General features: G+C 36.4%; 1 protein-coding gene across 5 annotated transcripts in view; it reads right to left on the reverse strand.

The window, feature by feature from the left end:
- Positions 1-27,288, reverse strand: part of LOC104084665 ((-)-camphene/tricyclene synthase, chloroplastic-like) — a 187,584-nt gene that overhangs the window by 1,196 nt on the left and 159,100 nt on the right. For 2 of the 5 annotated variants that reach the window (XM_018766830.3, XM_018766827.3), the window contains exons 1-4: positions 3,081-3,384; positions 2,622-2,919; positions 543-945; positions 161-376 (exon numbers count right to left, since the gene is read on the reverse strand). In XM_018766830.3, the coding sequence (XP_018622346.2) occupies positions 161-376; positions 543-945; positions 2,622-2,919; positions 3,081-3,332 (1,169 nt within the window). In that variant the 5' untranslated portion in view covers positions 3,333-3,384. Of the gene's footprint in view, positions 1-160; positions 377-542; positions 946-2,621; positions 2,920-3,080; positions 3,385-27,288 lie in introns of those variants that run through there. The other 3 variants (XM_018766829.3, XM_033653029.2, XM_070177672.1) reach the window with 3 other exon arrangements.

Here is a 27,288-nt window from a genome sequence, read left to right on the forward strand (position 1 = left end):
AGAGTAAGTAGGTGAAATTTGAACGTACGTGAAAAGGAGAAGCTAATTATTAAAAACAATTCTTGAAAATGCTTGTCGCTTAATCATTAGCTATAAGTTGAGTAATGTTTTGTGTTACGCAAGATTAATGAATTGTTACAGATGTAGTTACTTTAATTACCTTTCTACAGCATCAGTGAAGAGTAACTCAGGATAAGTCCCATAAATATCATAAATATCATCAATGGATGTAACAAAAGCAATGATCTTTGTCAGCATTACTCGGCAATGTCCTTGTTGAGGCTCAAATACTATCCCTACTCCCCAAAAGAAAGCCTCCGCTAGTCTGTCCCTTGAAAATGGCAACTTCTCTGCCAGGCATGTGGTCTTCCACCACCTTTAAATATAATTAATTACTCATTAATGCTATACATGAGAAATTATCAAAAACATGTTCTAAATAATTAAGCAGAAATACTTTTTTAGTTCCTCCTAATTAATTAACCTTCAGATTTTTGGTAAACTTATGTATTGACTATGGACATATATTTATAGATACTCACCTTGATACATCTCTTAATTCTTCTTGATGTGTTGCTTGAACAATGTTGAAGTCCAACTTGGCAAGCTCAAGCAGAAGAGGATTAGCGTTTGGCATTTTCTCATAAACGTTTATGAACCATCTTGTCTCTAATCTCAACATCATCCAATGCGAAGGGAGTTCCAATGCATGGCGGACTAATGTTGCTGTTATATTCTCCTCACCGTGTTCATAATTTTCAAGATAATTCTTCAGCTCCGACTTTGTGACTCTTGTAGCGGATTTCAAAGTGTTTTCTGTTTCTGTAGCAAAAAACGAAGCTTCGTACAATTGCAACATTCCTTTTGGGTCTTTACCAAGACTTTCCTTGAAATTACCGTTCTCAATCTTGAAACTGTTCAATATATCTAAACAAGGGGAAAAATCTAAATATATGTTCAAATCTTTCACGTAATGAGATCTTTAATTATATATATATATACACACACATAATATTCTATCATAGAGACCGATTATTGGTAATCGTAGAGGCTATATATCTATAAAGATGATTGTTATATACAGAGAGATAATTTTACAAAAAAACGTACTGCAATAAAAATGGTTATTGTTGTTAATAATTGGTAAAATGTTGTTTTAGTAAGAGATATAATATAATATAAAAAATTTGGTGCCAAAAAGATTTTGATTTTATATTAAAATATTATTATATATAGATTGTTATATAGAAGTCTAACTATATATTCTTTTCAAAACATTGATAACTCTATCGATTATGATTTAGTTCTATTTTTCTTACATTGGTAAATCTTAAACTGTGTAACTAATACTATAATAACTTAATTTTGGGTAATTATACGAAACACCTTTATAGTATGATTTCGTTTCGGATACACTCCCTATAACTTATCAAATACTTACACCCTCTATACTAGGGCTGCTTTTCGGGCGGATTGGGCGGTTAATTACTCTTAACAGTTTGGCTTAACGGTTATCGGTTTTTAAATGTATTAATCCGCTAGCCATCCGATAAGATATCGGGCAGATTGGTATCGGTTTAGCTCTTATCGGGCGGTTATTGGGCGGTTTATCGGCCTAATTCAATCTATATTGCGTGTAATTGTTTGCTGACCGCCTAACATACAAATTCAGAATAGAAAATTATACATTGAGTCCAGACATACATGTATTTTAACGCCTACATAAGAATGATGTAGTGTCATGTGTTGTAGAGTGAAAAAAGATGTGGCACAACACTGTTGTTCTTCTATTAAACATAGACAACATGCATTAGTTTTAAAAAATAAAAGCAGAGGTGAACCATAGACATCAACTTAAACAATCGTGTTGTAGGGTGGGAGAATAAGCTAAGCTAAGCCAAGCCTGGGATCTTCTGATGCATAGTACGTAAGAATTCTGATTATTTAGGAATTAGTCGTTAGAACTTAGAGATAGAGTACTGGAAGAAGTGGAAGGGTTTTTGATCTTTAATATATATATATATATATATATATATATATATATATATATTTTATATATATATATATTCTTAACGGGTTAACGGATTATCCGTTAAGAAAATTGAATAATCCGCCCCTAAACCGATAAGCCGTTAATAAAAAAAATTTAATCCGTTCCCCGTCCGTTAAACCGTTAAACCGATACCAATAAGCCATTAAGCTTCGGTTTCGATTCGGTTTTCGGTTTCGGTTTGGTTTTGAACACCCCTACTCTATACTATGAAAATCCTACACTTGCACCTCTTATGAAGTATAATCTTTTACTAAGTATATTAAAATATAATTACTTAAAGACAAATTAAACTTGTAAATAAAAATTTCTTATATATTGATTTTTTTGAAGTTTAAAAAAAAAAAAGAATTAATATTTTTGTTAAAAAAATCTTATTAACGCCTTTTATGAATGTAAATGGGTTTATCTAGAATTGAATCATATAATAGGGGGTGTTTAGTGCAATTAAAGCTAGCCATTAATGCAGGTTTACATGTATATATGTGTATGTCGCATGTCAACATTCAAACGTATATAAGGTCGGACATTCCCCAAATGTTCCCCAAATGAACAGTACGTACGTACATACCTTGAGAAATATCAAAATCATGTTCTCTCAAGAGTTTAAATTTCAAAGCTGTAGCGTATAATAATGAATATTCTCCCGCGATTATGTTTCTGCCCTTCTTCTGTAATATATGTTGTTGGTGTATGCTTCTCAAAATTTGAAAGATTTCTTCCTTGAAGTGGTAACTCAGTCCAAGTCTTTGTAAGTTGTCAATCAGCTCCAGCTTGTCTAATTCTTCTCCATCAACATCGTCCATCATCTTCAACTTCTTCCGCATTTCCTCCTTCAGTTTATTTAATCGCTTCGTATAGTTCTCTCCCTACGTACGCAATTTTTTTAAGAAAAAACATTAACTTACTAATAAAATGATCATTTGATAAAATATTCGCGTGATTCTGATCCATGCAAATATAGTACACGGAGATATTAGTATATATTATCTTTGAGTAACAAGAAAGACTTAATAATAACAGGCTGTACCACATAATCATTGTTAATGGATTGGATATATTCGAAATGCCATGTAGGAGGTTTGTAATTCCCAGAACGCCTATGGGTATTCATATTTGTGGGAATAGAGCTGTGACTCAATGGTGGTTCAGCTTTTGGACTAGTGGAATTAGCTTTAGACATGCTGCAGGCTTTGGCTTTTGATACAAGTGATGCCTTTCTACCACTGAAAAAGGAAAGAGAAGGAGTTGCAGGTCTTATGGAGGTGGCCATAAATAGCATCTCTACTTTGTTCAAATTTGATCAAATTTTATGAGTGGAAAGATTTTTTTAATATGGTAATTGGATCCCAAGCAGTTGGCATATATATATAAGGAAAAATAAAAAAAATTAGTTTCGCAATTAACCTTTATGAATAATACCACACTATTCTTATTTTTAGTATAATTAACAAATATTACTCTAAAAGCTGATGAAATTAAATATAAAGAAAAAGTGGGCGCCTAATAGTCCAAAGTAAAGCCAAAAACCAGCCCCCAGCCCCTCCCATTCTTCATCTTCATCACCCCGGTCCCCCCCCCAACGCTGTTCTTCTCCTTTCACAAATTTTCCTTCTTCTAATCCTTTAAACACTTCTACATAGAAACCCTAGAGGCCCAAAAACTAAAAATTAAAAACTTTCCAAAAAAAAAACCTTAATTAATACTCAGTTTAAATGTGTAATCCAATTTCTTCCTAAGACCAATCAAAATCAAAAGTCATGCACACTCTAACAATTATGATGTTAAATTTCTCATACCCATTTACCTTCCAAGTTCTTCTTCTTCTTATATTTTTTGAAAATTTTGTTTTTGTTAAATCTGTTGCGGATAACTCTTGGCTCTCGTTGGTTCACCTTTTCAATTCTTTTTTGTTTTTTGTTTTCCTTTTATCAGAATTAAATTCTTTATATAACTAACTAGCAAAATTTTCATTTTTGGCTTGAAACCTTTACCCATTTCAGAGTAAGAGGATGATCCGCCAGAATAAGGACATTATTTCTTCTTCACGTTGCAATTTAGCTTCTTTTTATCCTATCTAAATGTTAGAAGTTCAATGGAAGATAGTCACTTTTTATGAATGAATCATTTGTTGTGATTGTGGTTGTTGTGTGCGATGGTTTTGCTGGTGGTGGTTTGACAGGTTTGGTGGTGGATAACGGAGAAGAAAGGATTGGATGACATGGAAAATAATCTTTTTAAAATATGACATAGTATTTGTCGTGGCAGCGACATGGCAATAACGTGAAGGCAAGTGTAGAACACTTCCCACCACGTGGCTGGTTATATGTGTGTTAGGGAAGTGTTTGTTACATTTAAAAAAAAAGATAGGCGGTATTAGGACGTCGGTAAAGGTTAAGTGTGAAATTAATTTTTTGGTACGAGTACACATTATATCTTATGTATTTTCCTTATATATAAAGAGAATGCTATATATCATGAAATAAGTCGTCACCTTGCCTGCATAGCTATAGACGAATCTTAGCTTCTATTCTGTGCGTGGCATATTAAAGAGTGAATATTCTAAAATCTAAACTATTATGCTTTTGTCAATTACCTACTTAAACTATATGGTGTCACCAAAAAGTCTCTTGAATTATATTCCCTTGCTTATTTAAAGATGAAACCATTGATTTCTTGGCAGAATGTGTGAATGAACTCATCAAAACACACATGAGAGATGAAATTATGCATAACAATGGCCCCACCAAGCCGTGTATAACGACTAATTAGTGTTACCCTTTCTTCTTCATTTCTTCTTTATCTATTTCTCCGTAATTTTTCTTTCTTGAAAGAATATCCATTTAAATTTTTCAGTAAATCCAACACACCGCAGAGAAATGAAGTTATTCATCTTTTGTAGATGTGAATCCATCCCCGTGAAAATCGAAGGTTGACAAAAAAAATAATCAATCGAAGTTTAATAGGGAGATATAGTTCGGGGGTTTTGGGAGCACTGATAGCTTAAATAAATAAATAACAAAAGTATAATAGTTTAAACGGGTTTTAGGATATTCATTCTATTAAATGAATGTAGTCAAATATCATATGAACTAAATTCATAATTTATTAATAAATGAGGGACCAATACTGCTAATGCTTTACTAAAATATGTTAATGTAATTAATTTAAAAAATTAAAATAAATGTTAAAATGATGCTACTTGGCAAAAGAGCTCTGCAACTCTCCTGGTTGAGGGCCAAGATTTCCCATTTGAGCGATGGATTCGAATCCTGACAGCTTCACATTTTTGATTTGAGGCTTTTTGTCCCTTTTCCTATTCCATCAGCTAAAAGATTAAAGATACATACTACTCTCTCCGTTTCAATTTAGGTGATGTAGATTGATTTGATATAAAGTTTAAGAAAAAAGAAGAAGATTTTTGAAATATGTGGTCCTAAAAGCTTAAGGGCAAAAGCTTTGTTGGGCCATGACATTTGTGTGACTATAAAAGCTTCTCATTAATGGTAAAACGGTAAAAATAAATTTAAAGCTAAATCATTTCTAAATATAAAAATATGCCATTCTTTTTGGAACGGGCTAATAAATAAAGTGTGTCATTTAAATTAAAACAGAGGGAATATGAAACAAACCAGAGATTATACCTGAACCAACTGATTGTATTAACTCACCAAATGGAATTACAATATCCAAATGTCCACAGAACAATAGAAAACAATACTGGGGGAAATAGAGACGAGATGAGAAAAGAAACTGCAACAGGAAACTAAGAAGAAAGGGGATGAGATACAGATTCAGAAGAGGAGTTGAGAAGTACATACTTGAGCCGAAGCTTCAACATAATTCGCATAATCCTTCTTTCTAATCTCGTAGTCCTTTTTATCTACTTGCTAACTGGGCCTGGATCCCAAATATAATTCTCCAATATTTTACTTAGTCCAATAATCTTAATTGATCCAGTAACGACCCGACATGTCGTTTTAAAAATTTACGCCTCATTCAATGACTTAAGGTCTCGAGAAGCTTCATAATATGTATTATTACCCGCGGGTGTGGTCGAGTTTGATTTACTGAAGATTCATAATTTAATTAAAAGAACAATCCTTATTTAGAAGCTTAAATGGAAAGAGTTGACTGGAGAGTTGACTTTTGAGTAAACGACTCCGAAATTAAATTTTGATGATGTCAATAGCTCCGCATGGTAATTTTGGACTTAGGAGCGTGTCCGGAAAATTATTTGGAGGTCTGTAGTGGAAGCAAGCTTGAAATGGCAAAAATTGAATTTTGGAAAGTTTGACCGGGGGATTGACTTTTTGATATCGGGGTCAAAATCTTATTCTGAAATTTGAATAGCTTCGTTATGCCATTTATGACTTGTGTGCAAAATTTGAAGTTATTCCGGATTGATTTGATATGTTTCGGCACAAGATATAGAATTTTAAAGTTCAATGTTCATAGATTTTGATTTGAGGTGTGAGTCGTCGTTTTGATATTGTTTGATATGATTTGAGGCCTCGAGTAGGTCCGTGTTATGTTATAAAACTTGTTGGTATATTCGGACGGGGTCCCGAGGACCTCGGGTGAGTTTCAGATGCTTAACGGATCGAATTTGGATTTGGAGGAGAAGCTGAAGCAGCTGGGCTGCTAGTGTAATCGCACTTGATGAGCCATTTGTGATATGTGAGTACTTGATGTGTAGTTGTTGAAATCATATTTACTTTGGGACTATGGAACGGTATTCCGGGAGATCCCCTGCCCTGCATATTTTCTTTGGGACTACGGAACGGTATTCTGGGAGATCTCCTGCCCTGCATATTTACTTTGGGACTACAGAACGGTATTCCGGGAGATCCCCTGCCCTACATAGTTACTTTGGGACTGCGGAACGGTATTTCGGGAGATCTTCCTGCCTTGCATATTACCTTTAGGACTACGGAACGGTATTCTGGGAGATCCTCCTGCCTTGCATATTAACTTTGGGACTACAGAACGGTATTCTAGGAGATCCCCCCTGTCTTGCATATTTACTTTTGGGACTACGAGGCGGTACCTCGAGAGTGCCCTTTTGTTGATTTTTTTCTATGGGTGCACTTGCCTTTGGTTATATTATTTTTTCGTGATATGTAAATTTTTATATTCTTCCGTGATGTATTATTTGATTTTATTATGTGTTTTGTATTCCTTGTTGTATCGTGTTGGTTTTGGCTCTTTGTACAAGACTCTACAGATTTGTGTTTATGGTTTTTACTGGTTTTCGAGAATTGAGTTGTTTCGGATAAAATAAATTGCTATTATGTTTTAATTTAATAAATTTTATATCCAAATTAGTAGTCATTGGATGCTTCATTTTAATTGAAATATCATTTTCTTTACCCAAATAATTTCTAAAATAAATTTATTCCTTTGTTGATTTCTTACTTGATTTACAAATTTTAACTTCACTTTAGTGAAAATAAATTGATCATGTAGATCTTATGTACATTGATATTTTGACACGTGAGTTGTCTGTGTGATGGTGATAGAAATATGGGCATGAGGTGCCGTGAAAAAATATGAAAGTGGGCTACGACCCGTAATATTTATGATTGTGAAATGAGGTGTCACATGGCGACTTTTACTTGAAAATATATTTATTGGAAAGTATTATATCTTGAAGATTTTTATTTGAAAAGCATATAGGCGAAAGAATTTATATTCGAAGGACTTGATTAATTGGTTGTACTTGTGTTCCTTATTCGTCTGAGCAATAATTATGATGTTCATATTGCATTGTTGTTATATCACTGGTTGATTTTGTTGTTATCATTGCTAGTTATTTTCCAGTATTATTTTGTATACTATATTGCACAGGCTATTAGACTAGTGAGTGTCTTGACTGTACCTCGTCTCTACTCCACTGAGGTTAGTCTTGATACTTACTGGGTACCGACCGTGGTGTACTCATACTATACTTCTGCACATTTTTGTGCAGAGCCAGGTATTGGAGGTATCAGACCCATACAGAGTTAGAGTGTGATCACAAGGATTCAAGGTAGAGCTGCTTGGTCGTTGCAGTCCCTTGAAGTATGTTCATTTCATTGTACTATTAATTTTTAATCAAACAATATTGTATACTTGGTCCTCGTGATCATTCAATGTATTCACCTAGAATTTATGACTTAGTACTACCAGTCTTGGGAGGGGGGTGTATGTTCTTATTCGTTCCGCTGTTAGTTTTGGTTGCTTATTTAAATAAATAAGAAAAGAAAAATATCTTCAAAAATGTTATTGAAATCGACTTACCTAGTATTAGAGACTAGGTGTCATCACGTCGCCTGTGGCAGAATTTTGGGTCGTGACAAATTTAGAGTATTATAAACACATGGGCTACAATAGGCAACAACTTTTAGGAACAATATCATAATTTGGTTGGTAGCTTGGAGTTTAGACTTGGGTTCATCTTTATTTCTTAGCTTCAGAAAAACAATAAATGTAATCCAGATAACATGGCAAAGAAGTGTAACAATTTGAGATGTGTCCAAAAGAGCAAAGTGAGTAGAGCACTTCACTGTTAACCAAATATTCGACCGGCTTTTGGAGAACAATTATCAAGCGCCTGGCACACACCAGTTTGTGAGTTCTCTTCATCTCCATAAGTGATGTTGTAACTTCTCCATCCTTAGTGACCAAAGAAAGTCCATAGTCACTAATAATTAGACTGTGATTCACACATAATTCAGTATCGGACTCTAGATTTTTGTTGAAAATCAGACTAATTTTCTCCTAGTCATTTTCTATAAGGGATAACTCTAGTAAATGTATCTCATCTCCATGAGAAAGTTTATCAAACACCTCATGCTCGAAAGTTGCTGACGAGCTCTTAACACACTCGACAGGCTCCGAAATGACATCTTGAGAGACATGAGAGGATTTGGTTGTTACAGACAACTTAGAGTCCTCCTTATCCTTCTTACAAACTCATCCTTCGATCCCAAAGATGTATCTGTCTAGGACCCCTGCAACTTGGCCTCCAAAGCATCTGTATCTACTCCATCGTCCAAATAAGAAGAATTGAAGCTATTATGTAAAGGAGCAACGATAGGGCCTTGCTGTTTAAGAGGAACCCTAGTCTCAAAACGTACATATTGAAAAAGCGTCTATGAAAGATAGGCTAGATGCTCCACTGAATTGGCAAAGGTCCGTTTCTGGAAGTGCATTATTAATTTCTCTATAAAATGCTTCCAATCCCAAAACTGGTTCTTCCGATACAACCAATCAAACCAAAAAAGTGCAGTGCCATCAAGGTAGAGATAAAACCAATCAAACCAAGAAACTGCAGCGCCATCAAGGTAGAGGTAAGCCAGAGATAACCGGTCCTTCTCTGAGAAGCCATGAAAGTTTAAGTAACACTCGTCCCAAAAACTCCAACCCGCTGGGTCACCACCGCTGAATTGATCTAATAATACTGTCATTGGAATACGAATCAATGAAAATACCAATGTAACAAATCAACTTGTCACGATCCAAACTCCGTTAAAGGTAGTGATGGCGCCGAACATCACTGTCAAGAAAGCCAACACTAAAAAGTTAATTAAATTTTTATTTTAATATTTTTGAAATCGTAAATTTACTTCAATTTATCTAGTAAAAGATGAATTTACAGAATAAATAGCATTGTTTTCCAATTTCAATACTGAACATCCCATAATCATCCCAGAACCCGGTGTCACAAGTGCATGAGCATTTTCTAGGAATTTAAAATAAAATACAATAAATGTCTGGAATACGAATTTGGACAAGAAAGAAAATACAATACTCTAAAGGAGACTCTGCTGGCTGCGGGTCATACATAAGATGCAGCTCACTTAATTCCCCGTAATAACCGCGCCTCTGCGCCCACAAGGCAACTAGTCATATATGTACCTGCACAAAACGTGCAATAAGTGTAGTATGAGTATGTAAATCAACACGTACCCAGTAAGTATCCCGCCTAACCTCGAAAAAGTAGTGACGAGAGGTCGACTCTGACACTTACTGTGGCCATCAATAATATAATTAGTCATGGATTTATTAAAAATGACAGTAAACTCAAGAAAATCATGAATCAAGTAAACAATTCCTTTGTTAATAAGAGGTTTCCAAATTCACATTTCATCATTTATCGATTTATCTCAGACCAGGGAGGCAATATCATTATTTATAAATTTCAAGGCAAGTAATTCAAGCATGCGTAAATCATGCCGAGGTCGTACGGCCCGATCCAACAAATATTTAAATTGTGCATTGCAAGAGGGTTGAATGGCGCGAACCATAGATGCATATATTTAATCTACCGAAGCGAACAGCCCGCTCCCATGAGAGTAGTAGGAAACACCCCGCTAGCGAATCATATGTGTGACGCGGTCAAACATAAATTTAAGGAATCACCCCGCTCGCGGATCATACTTGCGACGCGGTCAAATATAAATTTAACATTTAAAATCATATCTCTTTCTTGATTGTTTTCAAAATAGGGGAAATTTAGCTTGTAGCTTTTTAAGGGAATTACCCCTTTCGCGAAACATATATGCGACGCGGTTACACATAGATTTCTTCAGCTATTATATTATTCTTCAATTGTTTTCGAAATTAAGAAGTTCAAATGAAACCTTTTAAATCTTAAGTTCTTCAATTTCAACTCATTTCAAAACATTTAATAAGCAAACACAATTTTGCTCCCTCTCAAGGCAAACAATAAACATAAATCAATAACAATATCAACAAGGCAAGATGTAAGCCTAAAACTACCCGGACGTAGGCATAACTAGTAGCTACGTACGGACTCTCGTCACCTCATGCATACGTAGCCCCCACAAATAGAAGCACACAATAATTTAGCTCACCTATGGGGTTAATTCCCCCTTACAAGATTAGAAAGGAGACTTACCTCGCTCAGTAGTTCCATAACCGGCTTCCAAGCCCTTCAAATAACTTGAATTGATGAACAACGCTCCAAAACTACCCAATAATGATGCAAACCCATTAATATATACTCAAATACTCAATATAATCCAATTTATAATAATTTCTAACCCCGATCGAAAAGTCGATAAAAATCACCCCCGGGCCCACTTGCCCGGATTCCAAAACTTTTCAATGATAAACTTTACCCATAACCTCACGAACTCAAATATATAGTTTATTTTCAATTCCATGCCCAATTTCATTGTCAAAATCCAAAATTACCAAATTCTAGGTCTTCTACCAAAAATTTCACAATTTATACTAATTTCCATATTTAAATCCTTATACAAACCATGTATTTTACTCATACTAAGTGGGAATCACTTACCTTGGCATTGATGACGAAGAATGAGCTCCAAACTCGCTCCAAGACCGGTCAACTAGCCGCACCTGCAGCTTCGCAGGTGCGGGACACCTTCTGCTTCTGTGCCTTCTTCCGCCCCTGTGAGGCATTTTTCGCTTCTGCGCTTGCGTAGATGCAGCCAAAAGCTCCGTACCTGCAGTCCTTCACCTGGCCGGCCTGCTCCGTATCTGCGACTCCAAATGTCGCTTCTGCACCCTCCGCACCTGCGGCATAAAACCTCGCAGGTGCGGGTACACCAGATATCAGGTGCCTCAATGCTTCATCAAATTTCAAATTCGATCCGTTAACCACCCGGAATCCACCCGGGACACCCATCCAATCACACCAACTAGTTCCAAAACCCATTACGAACTTAGTCGAGCCTTCAAATCACATCAAACAACATCGAAATCACGAATCCAACTCCATTCAAGCTTTAAGAACTCTAGAACTTCAAACTCCTACATTCGATGTTGAAACCTATCAAATCACGCCCGATTGACCTCAAATTTTGCACACAAGTCTTATTTGACATTACGGACCTACTCAAACTTTCGGAATCGAAATCCGACCCCGATATTAAAAGGTCCAATCCCGATCACACTTCTCAAAAACCTTCAAATTTCTAACTTTAGCCAAATGACTCTAAAATGACCTACGGACATCCGAATCCACTTCCGGATGCTCTCCCAAAACCAGAATCACCATACGGAGCTATTCCTAGACTCAAAATCCCAAACGGACATCGATAATATAAAATTCACATCCACTCCAAATTCATAAAATTCTGCCAAAGTGCTAATTTCCACAATAGGTGCCGAAATGCACCCGTGGCATCCAAAACCCGATCCGAACATACGCCCAAGTTCGAAATCATCATACGAACCTATTGGAATATTCAAATCCTGATTCTGAGGTCGTTTACTCTAAAATCCAATCTTAGTCAATTATTCCAACTTAAAGCTTTCAGAATGAGAATTTTCTTTCCAATTCAACTCCGAACTTCCCGAAATTCAATCCCGGCCACGCGTACAAGTCATGATACCTAAAGTGAAGCTGCTCATGGCCTCAAACCGCTGAACGATGCGCTAGAGTTCAAAACGACCAGTCGGGTCGTTACATTCTCTCCCACTTAAACATACGTTCGTCCTCGAACGTGCTAAGAACTGCTCTGGAGTTGTCTGAAATCACTGCTTAACACCCCGTACACCTACCCATGCTACCACAACTCAGTTGAGCACACTGTCTTGAGTAAATCGGAAGATTCCCCTTTTTGCTTCGTCAAATTAGCCTTAGAGTGAAATTCCAACATCCGAAATGTTCTGCCATGCCTGTTTCCAACGTACGATCACCGTATCAATCACCACACGATGTACCAAAATATGACTGCATACCTTTGCTGAATTCACACCATGCACCACATAATTCACATGACCATAATAACATCCTCTGATAACAATAGCCGAAATTCCACGAACCTGATGTCCATAACACACCTCATGCCACACACATGTCTTGCTCCAACTCTTGTAATGCTGCCGCAGCGGAAATGATGCGTAGAAATTTACAACGAACAGCCGAGTCAACCATTCATTGAGTTTCTCCCCTTGACAAGAACCATTACCTCATTCTGGACTGAATACCGATACTTTACTCTTTAACTATGCCTCATACCGATCTGATCACATTGACCCCATGTCCAATAATCCCATCTCTCCCAGTATAAGCTGCCCAGGCAATAAGCCACTTCAGACTCTGCCAAAATCTCATATGATGCCACAACGTGCCGACAAACTACAAACGTGAATGTGATACATAAGGAAAATGAACTCTCGAAAGAACTACTCAACCTACGTAACTAATTAAACAACCAAAAAGGCGTTATGAACTTTCCCTAGAAAATGAGAAACAAAACACACAAGAATAGATATAGGGAATTGTACTCCACATCACAATGTTGCGGCGCGCAACCCAATCCAAACATAAACTCTATATAAGGAGATACTTACCGAGCTAGAATGCTCATTATTACAAAATACCCGAATATCAGCCACAAGCACGCTAAGTACATAATACCATCCCCGGGGAGACAGATAGTGCCATATGCTACAAAACTCAAGCACAACTAAGGTGCGATATATGATCTGAATCTTGAGAGCCATCCTGCTCACATAACACCATCGCTACGCGGAACCTCAACACATAGGAAATCTATCAAGCCGTTCCATAACTCACACGGCACAATATAGTATTACATGAAATAGCCGACGACGAAATAACATCCAACATCTGAATACTCCTCCATAAGGAGCGCTATGCCGAAATGAACACATCCGGCCTGACAAAGAGCCCATATTCACTATTAAATCCATCCACAGACCTCAAGCCGATTCTGATCGCACCATGCTAGGCTAATAACCTTTCAAGGATCCATAATAACCCTTTTCCCATAACACACGAGAACCATCATAACCGAAACAAACACCCACAGTCCACAACCAAACGAACCGAGCACCCGCCAGGCATAAATTCCCAATTAGCGATATTAACAAAATCTTCATACTTGGTTTCCATTCTTCAATCAATTAAGTGAATACACGTCACACTTATGCAATCTTCCCATGGGATATGATCCCATGATCATCCGCACCAGGTAACAAGTTTGTACATTTATACTACCGACCACACCAACGTTGTAAAGCAATTCAAGAATCTGCATTCAGTATGCAAATCCCCTTCACACCAGGCACTGATCTCAGGTGATGCCAAAGACAATACCATCTTACTCTAAGCATCTAATTCCTTTCCCGCTCATCCGAGTTCTTGACATTCTTGTCGACACCAAACTGCAACCTTGATCCTCAACTTCCGAATCCCATGCTGATCACTGCACTTAGTCATTCCAATGCACAAGAGTACAAGAATTTCATCTTAACTTCTGAACTACTAATAGGGTAAACACTTCACCACATAGAAACCTTTTACTTAACTCGTTCCAAGAGAACCATCTCAACACGCGACTGAATCCTCATATCTGCAGAAAATACCAACCTCAAGTAGTGGTCTAAACCACCATAATCCTTCCCGGAACCATCTACACATAACATTCCATAATGCTCGAATTCCCCCAAATAGAATCAATTACGGCGACCGTCAAACCTCGCATGTACCGCCACAAATCACATGCGCAACTCAACAGGCTGAAGGAGCTGATCATTACCATCATCATGTCAATTCAACCATTGCTAACCAAACCCGACTTCTCCTAATTTACTCTGGATATTCCTTAGAAATAACAATAGCTCATTTATAAATATAACGAACTCAATCCGCACTCATACCGAGTGACCCCATTTCACGAGACCACATTGTCCCCAAAACCCACGAACCATTTCATACCCTCCTTGTCCGCATAATCGCGTCTTCAACTGATACACCTATTCTGATGATTCTTCTATAAATCCAAAGTTACGTGCTCCCCTTTCTCTCATGATACCCCGTAGACCAAAGATAACACGAAACACTCCAAGCTCCTTTATCATAATCTGCTGCAAAAGCTCGATATTCAAACATACCATGGAGTCAAAATCCTTAGACACCACACCTTAACTTTTGAATCTACTAGGACCGTTATTGAGAGTCACCCACTCTGACTTGGTCCCGAATATAATCAACTCCAAGGCTCTGCTAGCACATGAGCACCCTCTCAAAGAAGTAACTGGCCGAATCATCTTCATTGTAACTCGCCTCTACACGAAGCATAAATCCTGAGTCTTCCCAAATCCTGAACATGAATCGATAAGGCCAACTATAGCACACATTCCTCAAATCTCTTGCTCAAATTACCATTGATGTTCTCTTTCCTTAGACGTAACAACCCATCAATATGGTGATACCCAAAAATCTTACAAATAGATGACCATGCAATCCAACTGTAGGTGGTGGGACTCTCCCACTTAGCTTGAAGCTACTATTGTATAAACCTGAAACCCACCAAGATTCTTCCTTCATCGACATGATCCCGCACAATCAACTCGCCAAATTCCTCGAAATCCTTCTATTAAACTTTAATAAACACTCCGAACCACTAGCCACATTTACATATTAAATCTTTTACCGGGTAGCCAGTAGAATTCTTTGCAAAAGCTTCGTCAACACCACACGACCGCTAACCTGCTAACAGGAGATAACCCACATATGGAAATTACATGCTGGCATATTCCAACGTCGCTGCACTGGGTATAATTACTACGAAGTTAGTAGATAATCCTGAGTCCGAGCTCATTCACCAGCTGAACCAGTCCATTCACTCCTCATGGACGTCAACTAAAGGTGTGACAATACATTCCAATCCAAAGTCATGTGGTATCCTTCTTGATATCATGCAACTCCTTTATGTGGTATCCAATCTCCCACCGCATAATAGCCAATATTTCAAATTAAGTCCGTAGACCTAGTCACTAACCACCATAAATCCCAAATCACTCTAAACTTTCCTCAAGACGTATAGCTATCCTATCATAGAACCCACATGCTACTCTGCCACTCTCCCTCTTTGGTTAAACTCACTCCTTTAAGTAACTACCCGACTCTTGTTTCTCACACTTGGACTTCTATAAGTTTCTTCAACGCAAGGCACCTCCCACATGTCCTTCCTTATCCTTCGCTGCCCAGTTATGGCCTTAAATTGAGATCTACTTCTGTACCACTTGAACCGATAGATTGCTACCAACTTTAAACCTTTTCGTAAATCATCTTTCTCGAGCCATCAATACCGGGAATGCCGTTTCGATCCTGAACAACTACACATTACGACCTCAGTCAGCCGCTTTCCTGGCACCATTTATAATACTCTGCCCCAAGGAAATTGAAGGAAACCATAACACCGGTGAACTTAGCACATCATAACTAATCGAGGACGATGACGTCACATCACATGCGAAGATTCTACCACGCTCGAAAATATCGAGTCCTGCTACTCCATCCACCCAAGTCTAAACATTCTTAGTTCGATTGCCTTTCCTTCGTCGGAAGTAAAATACCAAATCTTTGAATCATGCAGTAAGTAAACCTCCTTTCAAGTCATTCACTGCCCCGAGACATAGGCAAGCATCCTACCATCACATCAATACTGTGCGATAACAACTCATGAGCATCATAGCAACACGTGCATAGCCTCAAAGCTCTCAGAAGTACAACTACTGACCTGAAATGACAGAATATCCTTCTACAAGGCGACGACAATGGCCCAATCAACTACACAAGGAGAAACATCCCACACCACATCTGTAGTACCATTACAATTCCTCAATTCCCGATTTCTAACCAGCGCTTCACGTCGCAGAAGATTGAATGGGAAAGAAATGAAGGGATAAGCCTCAAAGGAATCAAATCGCACGATGAGGAATCAAGAAGGGAAGTGCTCCTAAAAGCCATGTAGCCTCTCGAAGATAAGTACAAACGTCTCTATACCGATCCGCAAGACTCTACTAGACGTGCTCATGACTCGTGAGACCTAAGTGAACCCAATACTCTGATACCATATTGTCACGATCTAAAATCCGTTAAAGGTCGCGATGGAGACGGACACCACTGTCAAGCAAGTCAACACTAAATAGTTAATTAAATTCTCATTTTAATATTTTTGAAATCGTAAATTTACTTCAATTTATCTAGTAAAAGATGAATTTACAGAATAAAAAATAATGTTTTCCAATTTTAATGCTAAACATCCCATAATCATCCCAGAACCTGGTGTCACAAGTGCATTAGCATTTTCTAGGAATTTAAAATAAAATACAATAACTGTCCGGAATACAAATTTGGACAGGAAAGAAAATACAATACTCTACAGGAGACTCTATTGGTTGCGGGTCATACATAAGATGCAGCTCACCTAAATCCCTATAATAACCGCGCCTCTGCGCCCACAAGGCCACTAGTCATATATGTACCTGCACAAAACATGCGGCAAGTGTAGTATGAGTATATAAATCAACACGTACCAAGTAAATATCCCGTATAACCTCGAAGAAGTAGTGATGAGAGATCGACTCCGACACTTACCGTGGCCATCAATTATATAATTAGTCGTGGATTTATTAAAAACGACAGTAAACTCAAGAAAATCATGAATCAAGTAAACAATTCCTTTGTTAATAAGAGGTTTCCAAATTCACATTTCATCATTTATCAATTCATCTCAGACCAGGGAGGCAATATCATTAATTATAAATTTTAAGGCAAGTAATACAAGCATGCACAAATTATGTCGAGGTCGTATGGCCCGATCCAACAAATATTTAAATTGTGCACTGCCAGAGGGTCGAATTGTGCGAACCATAGATGCATCTATTTAATCTGCCAAGGCGAACGGCCCACTCCCATGAGAGTAGTAGGAAATACCTCGCTCGCGAATCATACGTGCGACACAGTCAAACATAAAGTTAAGGAATCACCCCGCTCGCGGATCATACTTGCGACGCGGTCAAATATAAATTTAACCTTTAAAATCATATCTCTTTCTTGATTCTTTTCAAAATAAAGGATATTCAGCTTGTAGCTTTTTAAGGAAATTATTCCGCTCGTGAAACATACATGCGGCGCGGTTACACATAGATTTATTCAGCTATTATATTATTCATCAATTGTTTTCGAAATTATGAAGTTCAAATGAAACCTTTTAAATCTTAAGTTCTTCAATTTCAACTCCTTTCAAAATATTTAATAAGTAGACTCAATCTCGCTCCCTCTGAAGGCAAACAACAAACATAAATTCATAACAATGTCAACAAAGCATGATGTGAGCCTAAAACTACCCGGACGTAGGCATAACTAGTAGCTACGTACGGACTCTCGTCACCTCGTGCATACGTAGCCCCCACAAATAGAAGCACACAATAATTTAGTTCACCTATGGGGTTAATTCCCCCATACAAGATTAGAAAGGAGACTTAACTCGCTCCGTAGTTCCATAACTGGCTTTCAAGCCCTTCAAACAACTTGTATCGATGCACAACGCTCCAAAACTAGCCAATAATTATGCAAACCCATTAATATATACTCAAATACTCAATATAATCCAATTTATAAAAATTTCTAACCTCGATCGAAAAGTCGATAAAAATACCCTCGGGCCCACGTGCCCGGATTTCAAAACTTTTCGAAGATAAAATTTACCCATAACCTCACGAACTCAAATATATAGTTTATTCTCAATTCCATACCCAATTTCGTGGTCAAAATCCACAAATATCAAATTCTAGGTCTTCTACCAAAACCCCCACAATTTATACTAATTTTCATGTTTAAATCCTTATACAAACCATGTATTTAACTAATAATAAGTTGGAATCACTTACCTTGGCATTGATGATGAAGAATGAGCTCAAACGCGCTCCAAGACCGGCTCTCATGGAGCAAATGAGGTGAAAATGAGCCAAGCCCTCGTTTTTAAAGAACACATTGCCCATCCCTGACGTTCGCACCTGCGGTGAAGTAGCCGCACTTGCGGCTTCGCAGGTGCGAGACACCTTCCGCTTCTGCGCCTTCTTTCGCTCCTGCGAGGCATTGTTTGCTTCTGCGCTTGCGCAGATGCGGCCAAAAGCTCCGCACCTACGGTCCTTCACCTATCTGGCCTGCTCCGCATCTGTGACTCTAAATGTCGCTTCTGCACCCGCCGCACCTGCGGCCAAAACCTCACAGGTGCGGGTAGTCCTATCTCGCAGATGCGAGATATCTGAAGGCTTTTGCATTGTTTCTACTCTCGTTTGCTCAATTTCACTTCAATTGAATTCAACTCTCTACATGGCATCATTTACATGAAAATCTAGCAATACACACCATAAACAACCTCATATTATAATTAAAGAACGCAAAATTTAAAGAAAACAGATTAAAAGAAGTGGTAAAATTACCACTTATCACGGGTACACTAGATATCCACTGCCTCAACTCTTCTTCAAATTCCAAATTCGATCCGTTAACCACCCTGAATCCATTCCCCCCGGGGACCCCATCCAATCACACCAACCAGTTTCAAAACACATTACGAACTTAGTCGAGCCTTCAAATCACATCAAACAACGTCGAAATCACGAATCGCAACTCAATTGAAGCTTTATGAACTCTAAAACTTCAAACTATTACATTCGATGCCGAACCCTATCAAATCACGTCTGATTGACTTCAAATTTTGCATACAATACTTATTTAACATTACGGACCTACTTAAACTTCCTGAATCGGAATCCGACTCCGATATCAAAAGGTCCACTCCCTGTCAAACTTCTCAAAAACCTTCAAATTTCTAACTTTTGCCAAAATGACTCAAAAATGACTTACAGACCTCCAAATCCACTTCCGGGCGTGCTCCAAGCACCATAATTACCATATATAGCTATTCCCTGACTCGAAATCCCAAACGGACATCGATAACATAAAATTCACCTCCACCCCAAATTCATGAAATTCTTCCAAAGTGCTAACTTCCACAATAGGTGCCGAAACGCTCCTGGGGCATCCAAAACCCGATCCGAATATACGCCCAAGTCCGAAATCATCATACGAACCTACTGAAACCTTCAAATCCTGATTCCTTGGCCGTTTTCTCTAAAATCCAATCTTAGTCAATTCTTCCAACTTAAAGCTTTCGAAATGAAAATTTTCTTTCTAATTCAATTCTGAACTTCCCAAAATTCAATCCCGACCACGCGTACAAGTCATGATACCTGAAGTAAAGCTACTCATGGCCTCAAACCACCGAACGACGTGTTAAAGATCAAAACGACCGGTCGTATCGTTACACAACTGATTGTATTAACCCACCAAGCGGAATTACAATAAACAAATGTCCACAGAAAAATAGAAAACAACACTAAGGGAAATAGTGACAAGATGAGAAAAGAAACTACAACAGGAAACTAAGAAAAAAGGGGATGAGATACATATTTAGAAGAGAAGATGAGAAGTACACACTTAAGCCGAAGCTTCAACATAATTCGCATAATCCTTCTTTCTAAGCTCGTAGTCCTTTTTATCCACTTGCTAACTGGGCCTGGATCCCAAATATAATTGTCCAACATTTTACGCGGTCCAATAATTTCAATTTACCCCAGTCTCATTTATCTCTTCTAGCCTATAGGCCCTTATAGAGTCAACTTGGTTCACAACAGAATATATGCTAAAACAATACATAGATACGTGGGGCTGGAACGTTGGATATCAGTCAAACTGCAAATAGCAAAGCAACAATTATGCAACTACTTTTTTTCGTCATTTTTTTTTTTGATAAAGTTGATTAGTAACCAGTTTGGCCAACCTTTTTCAAAGCTAAAAGAACCTTTTTTTTAAAGTTGAAGCGTTTGACTAAGTTTTTAGAAAATAAAGTGATTTTGATTAGAAGCAGAAGCATTTTTGAAAAAGCAGAAAAAACTATTCTCCCCAATATCACTTTTTTTGAAAAGTACTTTTGAAAAAAATACAATTAAAATTATTTTTTAAAAGTTTGGCCAACCACTAATTGCTACTCAGAAGTATTTTTCAAATTAATTAACGAATACAGACTGCTTCTAACCAAAAGTACTTTTGAAAAATAAAATCTCAAAATATGATGATTTTTTATGCTTGACCAAACAGGCTATAAGACAGATTTTTGTAATTAAATTAATGGTGAACTTTTGACTGTTTATTTTATGCTTGATATATTTATAATCTCGTCCCTAGTGAAGATTATCTAAACCAAGTATGAATTATCTCGTTAGGAAACTATGGATCATATTTTACCGTATATTTGGCCATTGCAAGAGAAATATTATTTGAATCAACTAGAGACTTCTGACAACAATTGCAAAAGAGGTTTTTAATATATGTGTTTTTCTAACTTAAATAACATTCTTCATGATATGCACTATTTGTTTTTACATTTACAATAAATTAAAAATAGTAATTAGAAAAACTTGGAATTACAAAATTGTCTAAACATTTCTAGCATAAACTTAAAAGGAAAAAAGAAAAACAGAGATGACTTCCAAGCAGAAGCTTTCCTAATGATTCAGATTTATGAAAAAAAGTGTTAAAATTATAGTTTACCTCAAAGTCTTAACTATTAGTTCGTCAAATTTAAACAAAGTATTGTATATCCAAAAAATAAAAAATTAATTATAGTATAATTTTATCCAACATGAAATATAGTGTTAAAGGATAAAAAAAAGTCAATCAAGATATCGTATTGAGTTATTTCAATAAGAAACAATGGATCATATTTTACAAAATATTAATGTCTTTATACATTAAGTCATTAAGAGATCTACTGAAAACGAGGTTTCTAATATATATTACTCCTCCTGTTTCAATTTAGATGACACACTTTCCTTATTAGTTCGTTTCAAAAAGAATAACTCATTTTTACACTTGAAAATAATTCAACTTTAAACTATTTTTTTTACTAATTTTACCCTTAATGAGAAATTTTTATATATAATCACACAAATATCATGGTCTCATAAAACTTTTATCCCTTAAATTTTTAGAACCACAAATTTCAATTTTTTTTTAAAACTATGTGCAGAGTTAATGTACCTCCTTTAAATTGAAACTGAGAGAATACTATATGTTTTCCACTTACTCAGTAGCAATAATGGGTTTTAAATTTCAAAATAACCCAAATGAACGCAATGTAAGCTGGAGAATGCTTTGGAGTTTAGTGACTTGGACCAATCATGAAAAACTATAATTAGGAGGCCATCCAATCCAATCACGTGCAGATTTGTTTTGGCAGAAAAAATACAAAAGAAAAAAAAAAAAAAAAAGTCCGACAAAATGTAAGGTTAATTCAATGTGTACCGAAGATTGATTGAACTTCCAAATTCTAATAGCCACACTTTTTCACGTGTTAAAATTGATTGAATGTCACCCTGGAAAAAGCTGGGCCATCCCAGGTGCGCCACTCCCTCAGTCTAAAAAAGAATGAATCCAACTATCCAAGTGCCCACACCTTTATGACAAACAATACATCAAATTTTTAGGCCACACATTTTACCAAGACTCAAAAGTTGTTGTCTATCTTTCAATATGCTTTTGAGTACACTTAGGCGTGAATTATAAGCAATAGCTTTAGTTTGAATTTTAGTTAGGGCTGAGGGATAATCAAGCTCGAATTGATTTTTTTCTCCGTATGGATTGACTTTTATCTAAGAAATGATAACTGGATCCATAAAATGATCAAATAAATTAAAAATGTAAGTTGTTTTTTAGTTCTTCCTGAAAATGAAAAAGAAGCCATTTTACTCGATTAGCAATAATATTTTTTGTAGACTTCTGGGCAAGAAATAAAGAAGAATAAGGAGAAAGTGTCCCTCCAGTCAAGAATTAGGGTCCTCCAAGTTTAACCAGTGAATCGATTTTCAATACTACACATATTTTTATTACAACAATAATAAATCTAGTATAATCCCACAAGTCGAGTTTGGGGAAAGTAGTGAGAACACAGACCTTACCTCTATCTTGAAAAATAGATAGGTTGTTTCTGATAAACACTTAGCTCAGAAAAGGATAAAAAGAGAAGTAGTAGCAACAAGCGGTAACAACAACAAAATAATAAGAACCGAAACGATATAAACAACAGATAGTCTAATAAGAAAATACAAGACTAATACTAATAATCAGAGGCAGTTGCATACTATACGTAGAGGGGTCACCGGCACCTGGAAACTTCGACAAAAACACTATATATATTTGTAAATATTTTTAAGAAATAGTCAGATATTAGTGTAGGCCCTCTTACCAATCTTTATGAATAGTGATATTGAATGTCATGGTGACTTGCGACCGCCGAATCCCGGGTCCGCTTCTGCTAATACTATTGGTATGGAAAAGAAAAATGCTCGACTATCTACTAACTTTCTACCCTAATTCATGACCTCCATACCCTCCTAACAAGGATCATGTTCTCGGTAAGTTGAAACAGCATCATGTCCTGCCTAATCATCTCTCTCCAATGCTTCTTTGGTCTACCTCTACTTCTCCTCAGACCCACCAAGGCCAAGCTCTCGCACATCCTAGTGGGGCACATCCTAGTGGGGCTTGCTTCCTGCATCTTGTCCTCCACGGGAGTTATTCCCACCTTGTCCAGAATATCTTCATTTCTAATCTTATCTATCCTAGTATAGCCGCACATCCATCTCAACATCCTTATTTCTGCTACTTTCATTTTCTGAACATGAGAGTTCTTGACTGGCCAACACTCTGACTCATACAATATAGTTGTTCTAACCACCACTCTGTAGAACTTACCTTTATGTTCTAGTGCCATATTCTTATCACACATAATACGGATGCGAGCCTGCTTTCATCCATCCTGCTCTAATAAAATGTGTGACATGTATTTTTGAGTACATACCGAGGCATGTATTACAAACAATAGCCGTAATTTGAGTTTGAGTTTGAGTCTCACTGTCAGGCTATATGGTTTTATTAAGACTCAAATTTTGAATTATCCATCTATATATTTTCTAATATATGAACTGGGACGTGTATAATTTGAGTGACGTCTGACTCTCAGGCCACATGTTTTTATTGAGACACAAATTCAGGATTCAAAGTTAGTTAAGCTTATTGCTAGTATATATTTTAAATGTTTTTTACAAACTTATACATAATAATTCAAGTAAAAAATAATGAGTCCAATTAAATCCACAACTTTAGCATCTACTCCGGTCCAAGGTTTTCTGCCTTGTCATCGTTTTCAACCTTAAAAACCATCACTTGTGCTAATCCAGTTCAGGTCTTCTAGTGAGGATCCAACGTTGAGTTTGCCTCTTTTTCTTGTATTTTTTCTGATTTAATGATAGGGACATGCCATCATACGACATAATTGAATTATTTTTTAAAATACTTAAAAGTTGTCACTGTGTAAACTACTAATCACTCACCCCCTTTGTGTTTGTCATGCTTTCATCGGCCAATTTGAAGTATTCATCTTATCTACAAGGTTATATACAATAGGGGTCAAAGATGAACCCTCCACCATATCGGATATATAGTCGTCTTCCACATTCTCAGCAACAATGCCAACACATATATATTTGCTTACCTAAGATCTACCAATGTCTAATATGAGTATTAAACCTATCAAAAAGAAATACCAAAACTATCTATAAAGAGAAGTAAAGAAATGGTCGCCACATCCCACATACCCAGTTTCCCACATCAAAGTCTGAGTGAAAAGATTAGCCGAAAGAAATAGCAAGAGAAAGAATAATATGGCATTTGTGTGTATAGAACTTAAACGTAGGTAAAAAAGTTGCTGAAAACCCTCCATAAAAAGTTTTCAATATATTATAATTGGAGATAGCTTTAAAGATTTTTTCAGTATTGGGTTACCAAAAGATATAGACACGTAACCCTCCATAAAAAGTGCTATTTATAATCTTTAAAATAAAATTCTAAGTTATATGCACAAGCAAAGATTTTTTTACACTATTAGTGTATTTTAACTTATTATAGAAGACTGGTTTCCATTTAATATATGTATAGAGACTACTCTCAATTTCTTTTTATGTGATTTGATGGTGTAAATCTTTATTAATCCTATAGTGCATAAAACTTGTACTCTATAAATTAGATGAATTAACTGTTACAAACATGTAAACACGATTTCATATGGTAGATTATTAGTTAAAACTCAATTAAAGTAGATAAACATGGGGTTCCTTGACCACATAGCACTACGTAGTAAACTCCACATAGTATTAATGTCAAGAGTCAAGAAGGTTATGGTTTCTTTAATTAACTGAACATTTGAGTATTGAACCATTATAAAAGCAGCTAAAGTTAATTAAAGCAATATCCATGCATCATAAGCTTCCATTTCTTTCCTTACTGTTCAATGGAGATTTTTCAATCATCCTCTCTTTCCAATTACTTAGTTTCATTGCTTCTTTTTTTTGTCCTCCCTCGTTATTCTAGTTACACAATGGAGAAGAAACAGATCTAGAAAACATAAGGTTGCCTCTAGGTCCATGGAAACTTCCCTATTAGAGAAGGGTCGTATTAGTTGTGGTAGTTATGTTAGTTCGTTAGGGGTATTTTAGTCCTTTTACTTACTCTACACACGTGACACGTGTGAGCTGAGCTGTATTGTCACGACTAGAAATTTTCACCTTCGGAGCTGTGATGGCGCCTAACATTTTACTTGCTAGGCAAGCCAACGTTAGAATATAATTAGCCATTTTAATACAATTGTAAATTAATTAATAACAAAGAAACAAATACAGAAACAAAGTCTGAAATAAAGTTAATAATCCATAATACTAGCGATGTATGAATACCATCCCAGAACTGGTGTCACAAGTACACGAAATTCTAGAATAATACAAACAAGAGTATAAACAAAATAAAGTTGTCTGAAAGAAAGAACATAACTAAAATATAGTAGAAGGAGACTTCAGAACTGCGAACGTCATACAGCTATACCTCAAGTCTCCACTGGTAGCTGAATCCGAGCACAATCTACAGTACATCGCTAGGACCAACTCCGAAATCTGCACAAGAAGTGCAGAGTGTAGTATGAGTATAACCGACCCCATGTACTCTGTAAGTGCTGAGCCTAACTTCGACGAAGTAGTGACGAGGCTAAGGCAGGTCACTTACATTAACCTGTATGCAATAATAGTAATAACAACAATAATAGAAATAAAATAAGTAAGTCATTTCAACAGTTGAAGCCAACTCGACAGTCATATCTAACTATTATTTCAATTCATTTCCATTGCGGCGTGCAACCCGCTCCAACAATATAATTCTTCAATAAATTTTCGTTGTGGCGTGCAACCTGCTTCAACAATATAAACTTAAAATATAATCTGTTGCAGCATGCAACCCGATCCCCCAATTTATTCATTTTCATTTTCGTTGCGACATGCAACCCGCTCCAAAAATATAAATTAACAACTCTTAAAGGTAATAAAAATACTCCAATAAATACCACATTCAATAAGAAACTATTAGACAACAAGCATACAATAATTATGATTTATTTAAAAATAAGTGATGACAAGTAGCAATTAATTGTAGAAATTAAGGACGAAATGGGCAATTTAATAATTATTATGCTAAATGTCAAGTAGCAATTAAGTCACATAAATCAAATAAGCATGTATCGATTATAGGATGGATTCAAGGCATAATATTGAGCAAGGAATATGAGAGAAATAATTAATATAATAATTAATTCATGATTTAAAATAATTTATGATTTTTAAATAATTATGCAAACAATTAGTTTGATGACGTATAGACACTCTTCACCTCGCCTATACGTCGTTCACATGAATTTCACATAACAAATAATTCAAGCGTTCTATTCCCTCAAGTCAAAGTTAATCATAACACTTACCTTTCTTTGCAACTAAATTCAAGATTTCAATAAACCTTTGCCTCGCGAATTCGTGTCTGAAATCCTCAAATCTAGTCATAAACAATTCAATATACTCAACACGAATCGTAGGAATTACTTCCATATGAATTTACTAATTTTTTCAGATTAAAATCCGAAATTCAATATAAAATTTGACAGTGGGATCCAGGTCTCGAATCCACAAAAAACTCACAAAATATGAGCACATGTTCCAATACGAGTTCAACCATACAACAATTATCGAATTCCGACATCAGATTGACCTTCATATCTTCATTTTACATTTTTGGAAGATTTTATAAGAATCTGATTTTTCTTCCATAAATTCATGGATTCATGATGTAAATGAATATGGAATGATGAAATATAATCAATATAGGATACGAGATACATACCCCAATGCTTGCCCGTAAAAATCGCCCAAAAATCGCCTTACCCGAGCTCAAAATCGTAAATGGTAGGAAATGGGGCGATATCCCATTTATAGAACTTAAGTTC

The sequence above is a fragment of the Nicotiana tomentosiformis genome, chromosome 6 (assembly GCF_000390325.3).
Source record: "Nicotiana tomentosiformis chromosome 6, ASM39032v3, whole genome shotgun sequence".
NCBI classification, from domain to species: domain Eukaryota; kingdom Viridiplantae; phylum Streptophyta; class Magnoliopsida; order Solanales; family Solanaceae; genus Nicotiana; species Nicotiana tomentosiformis.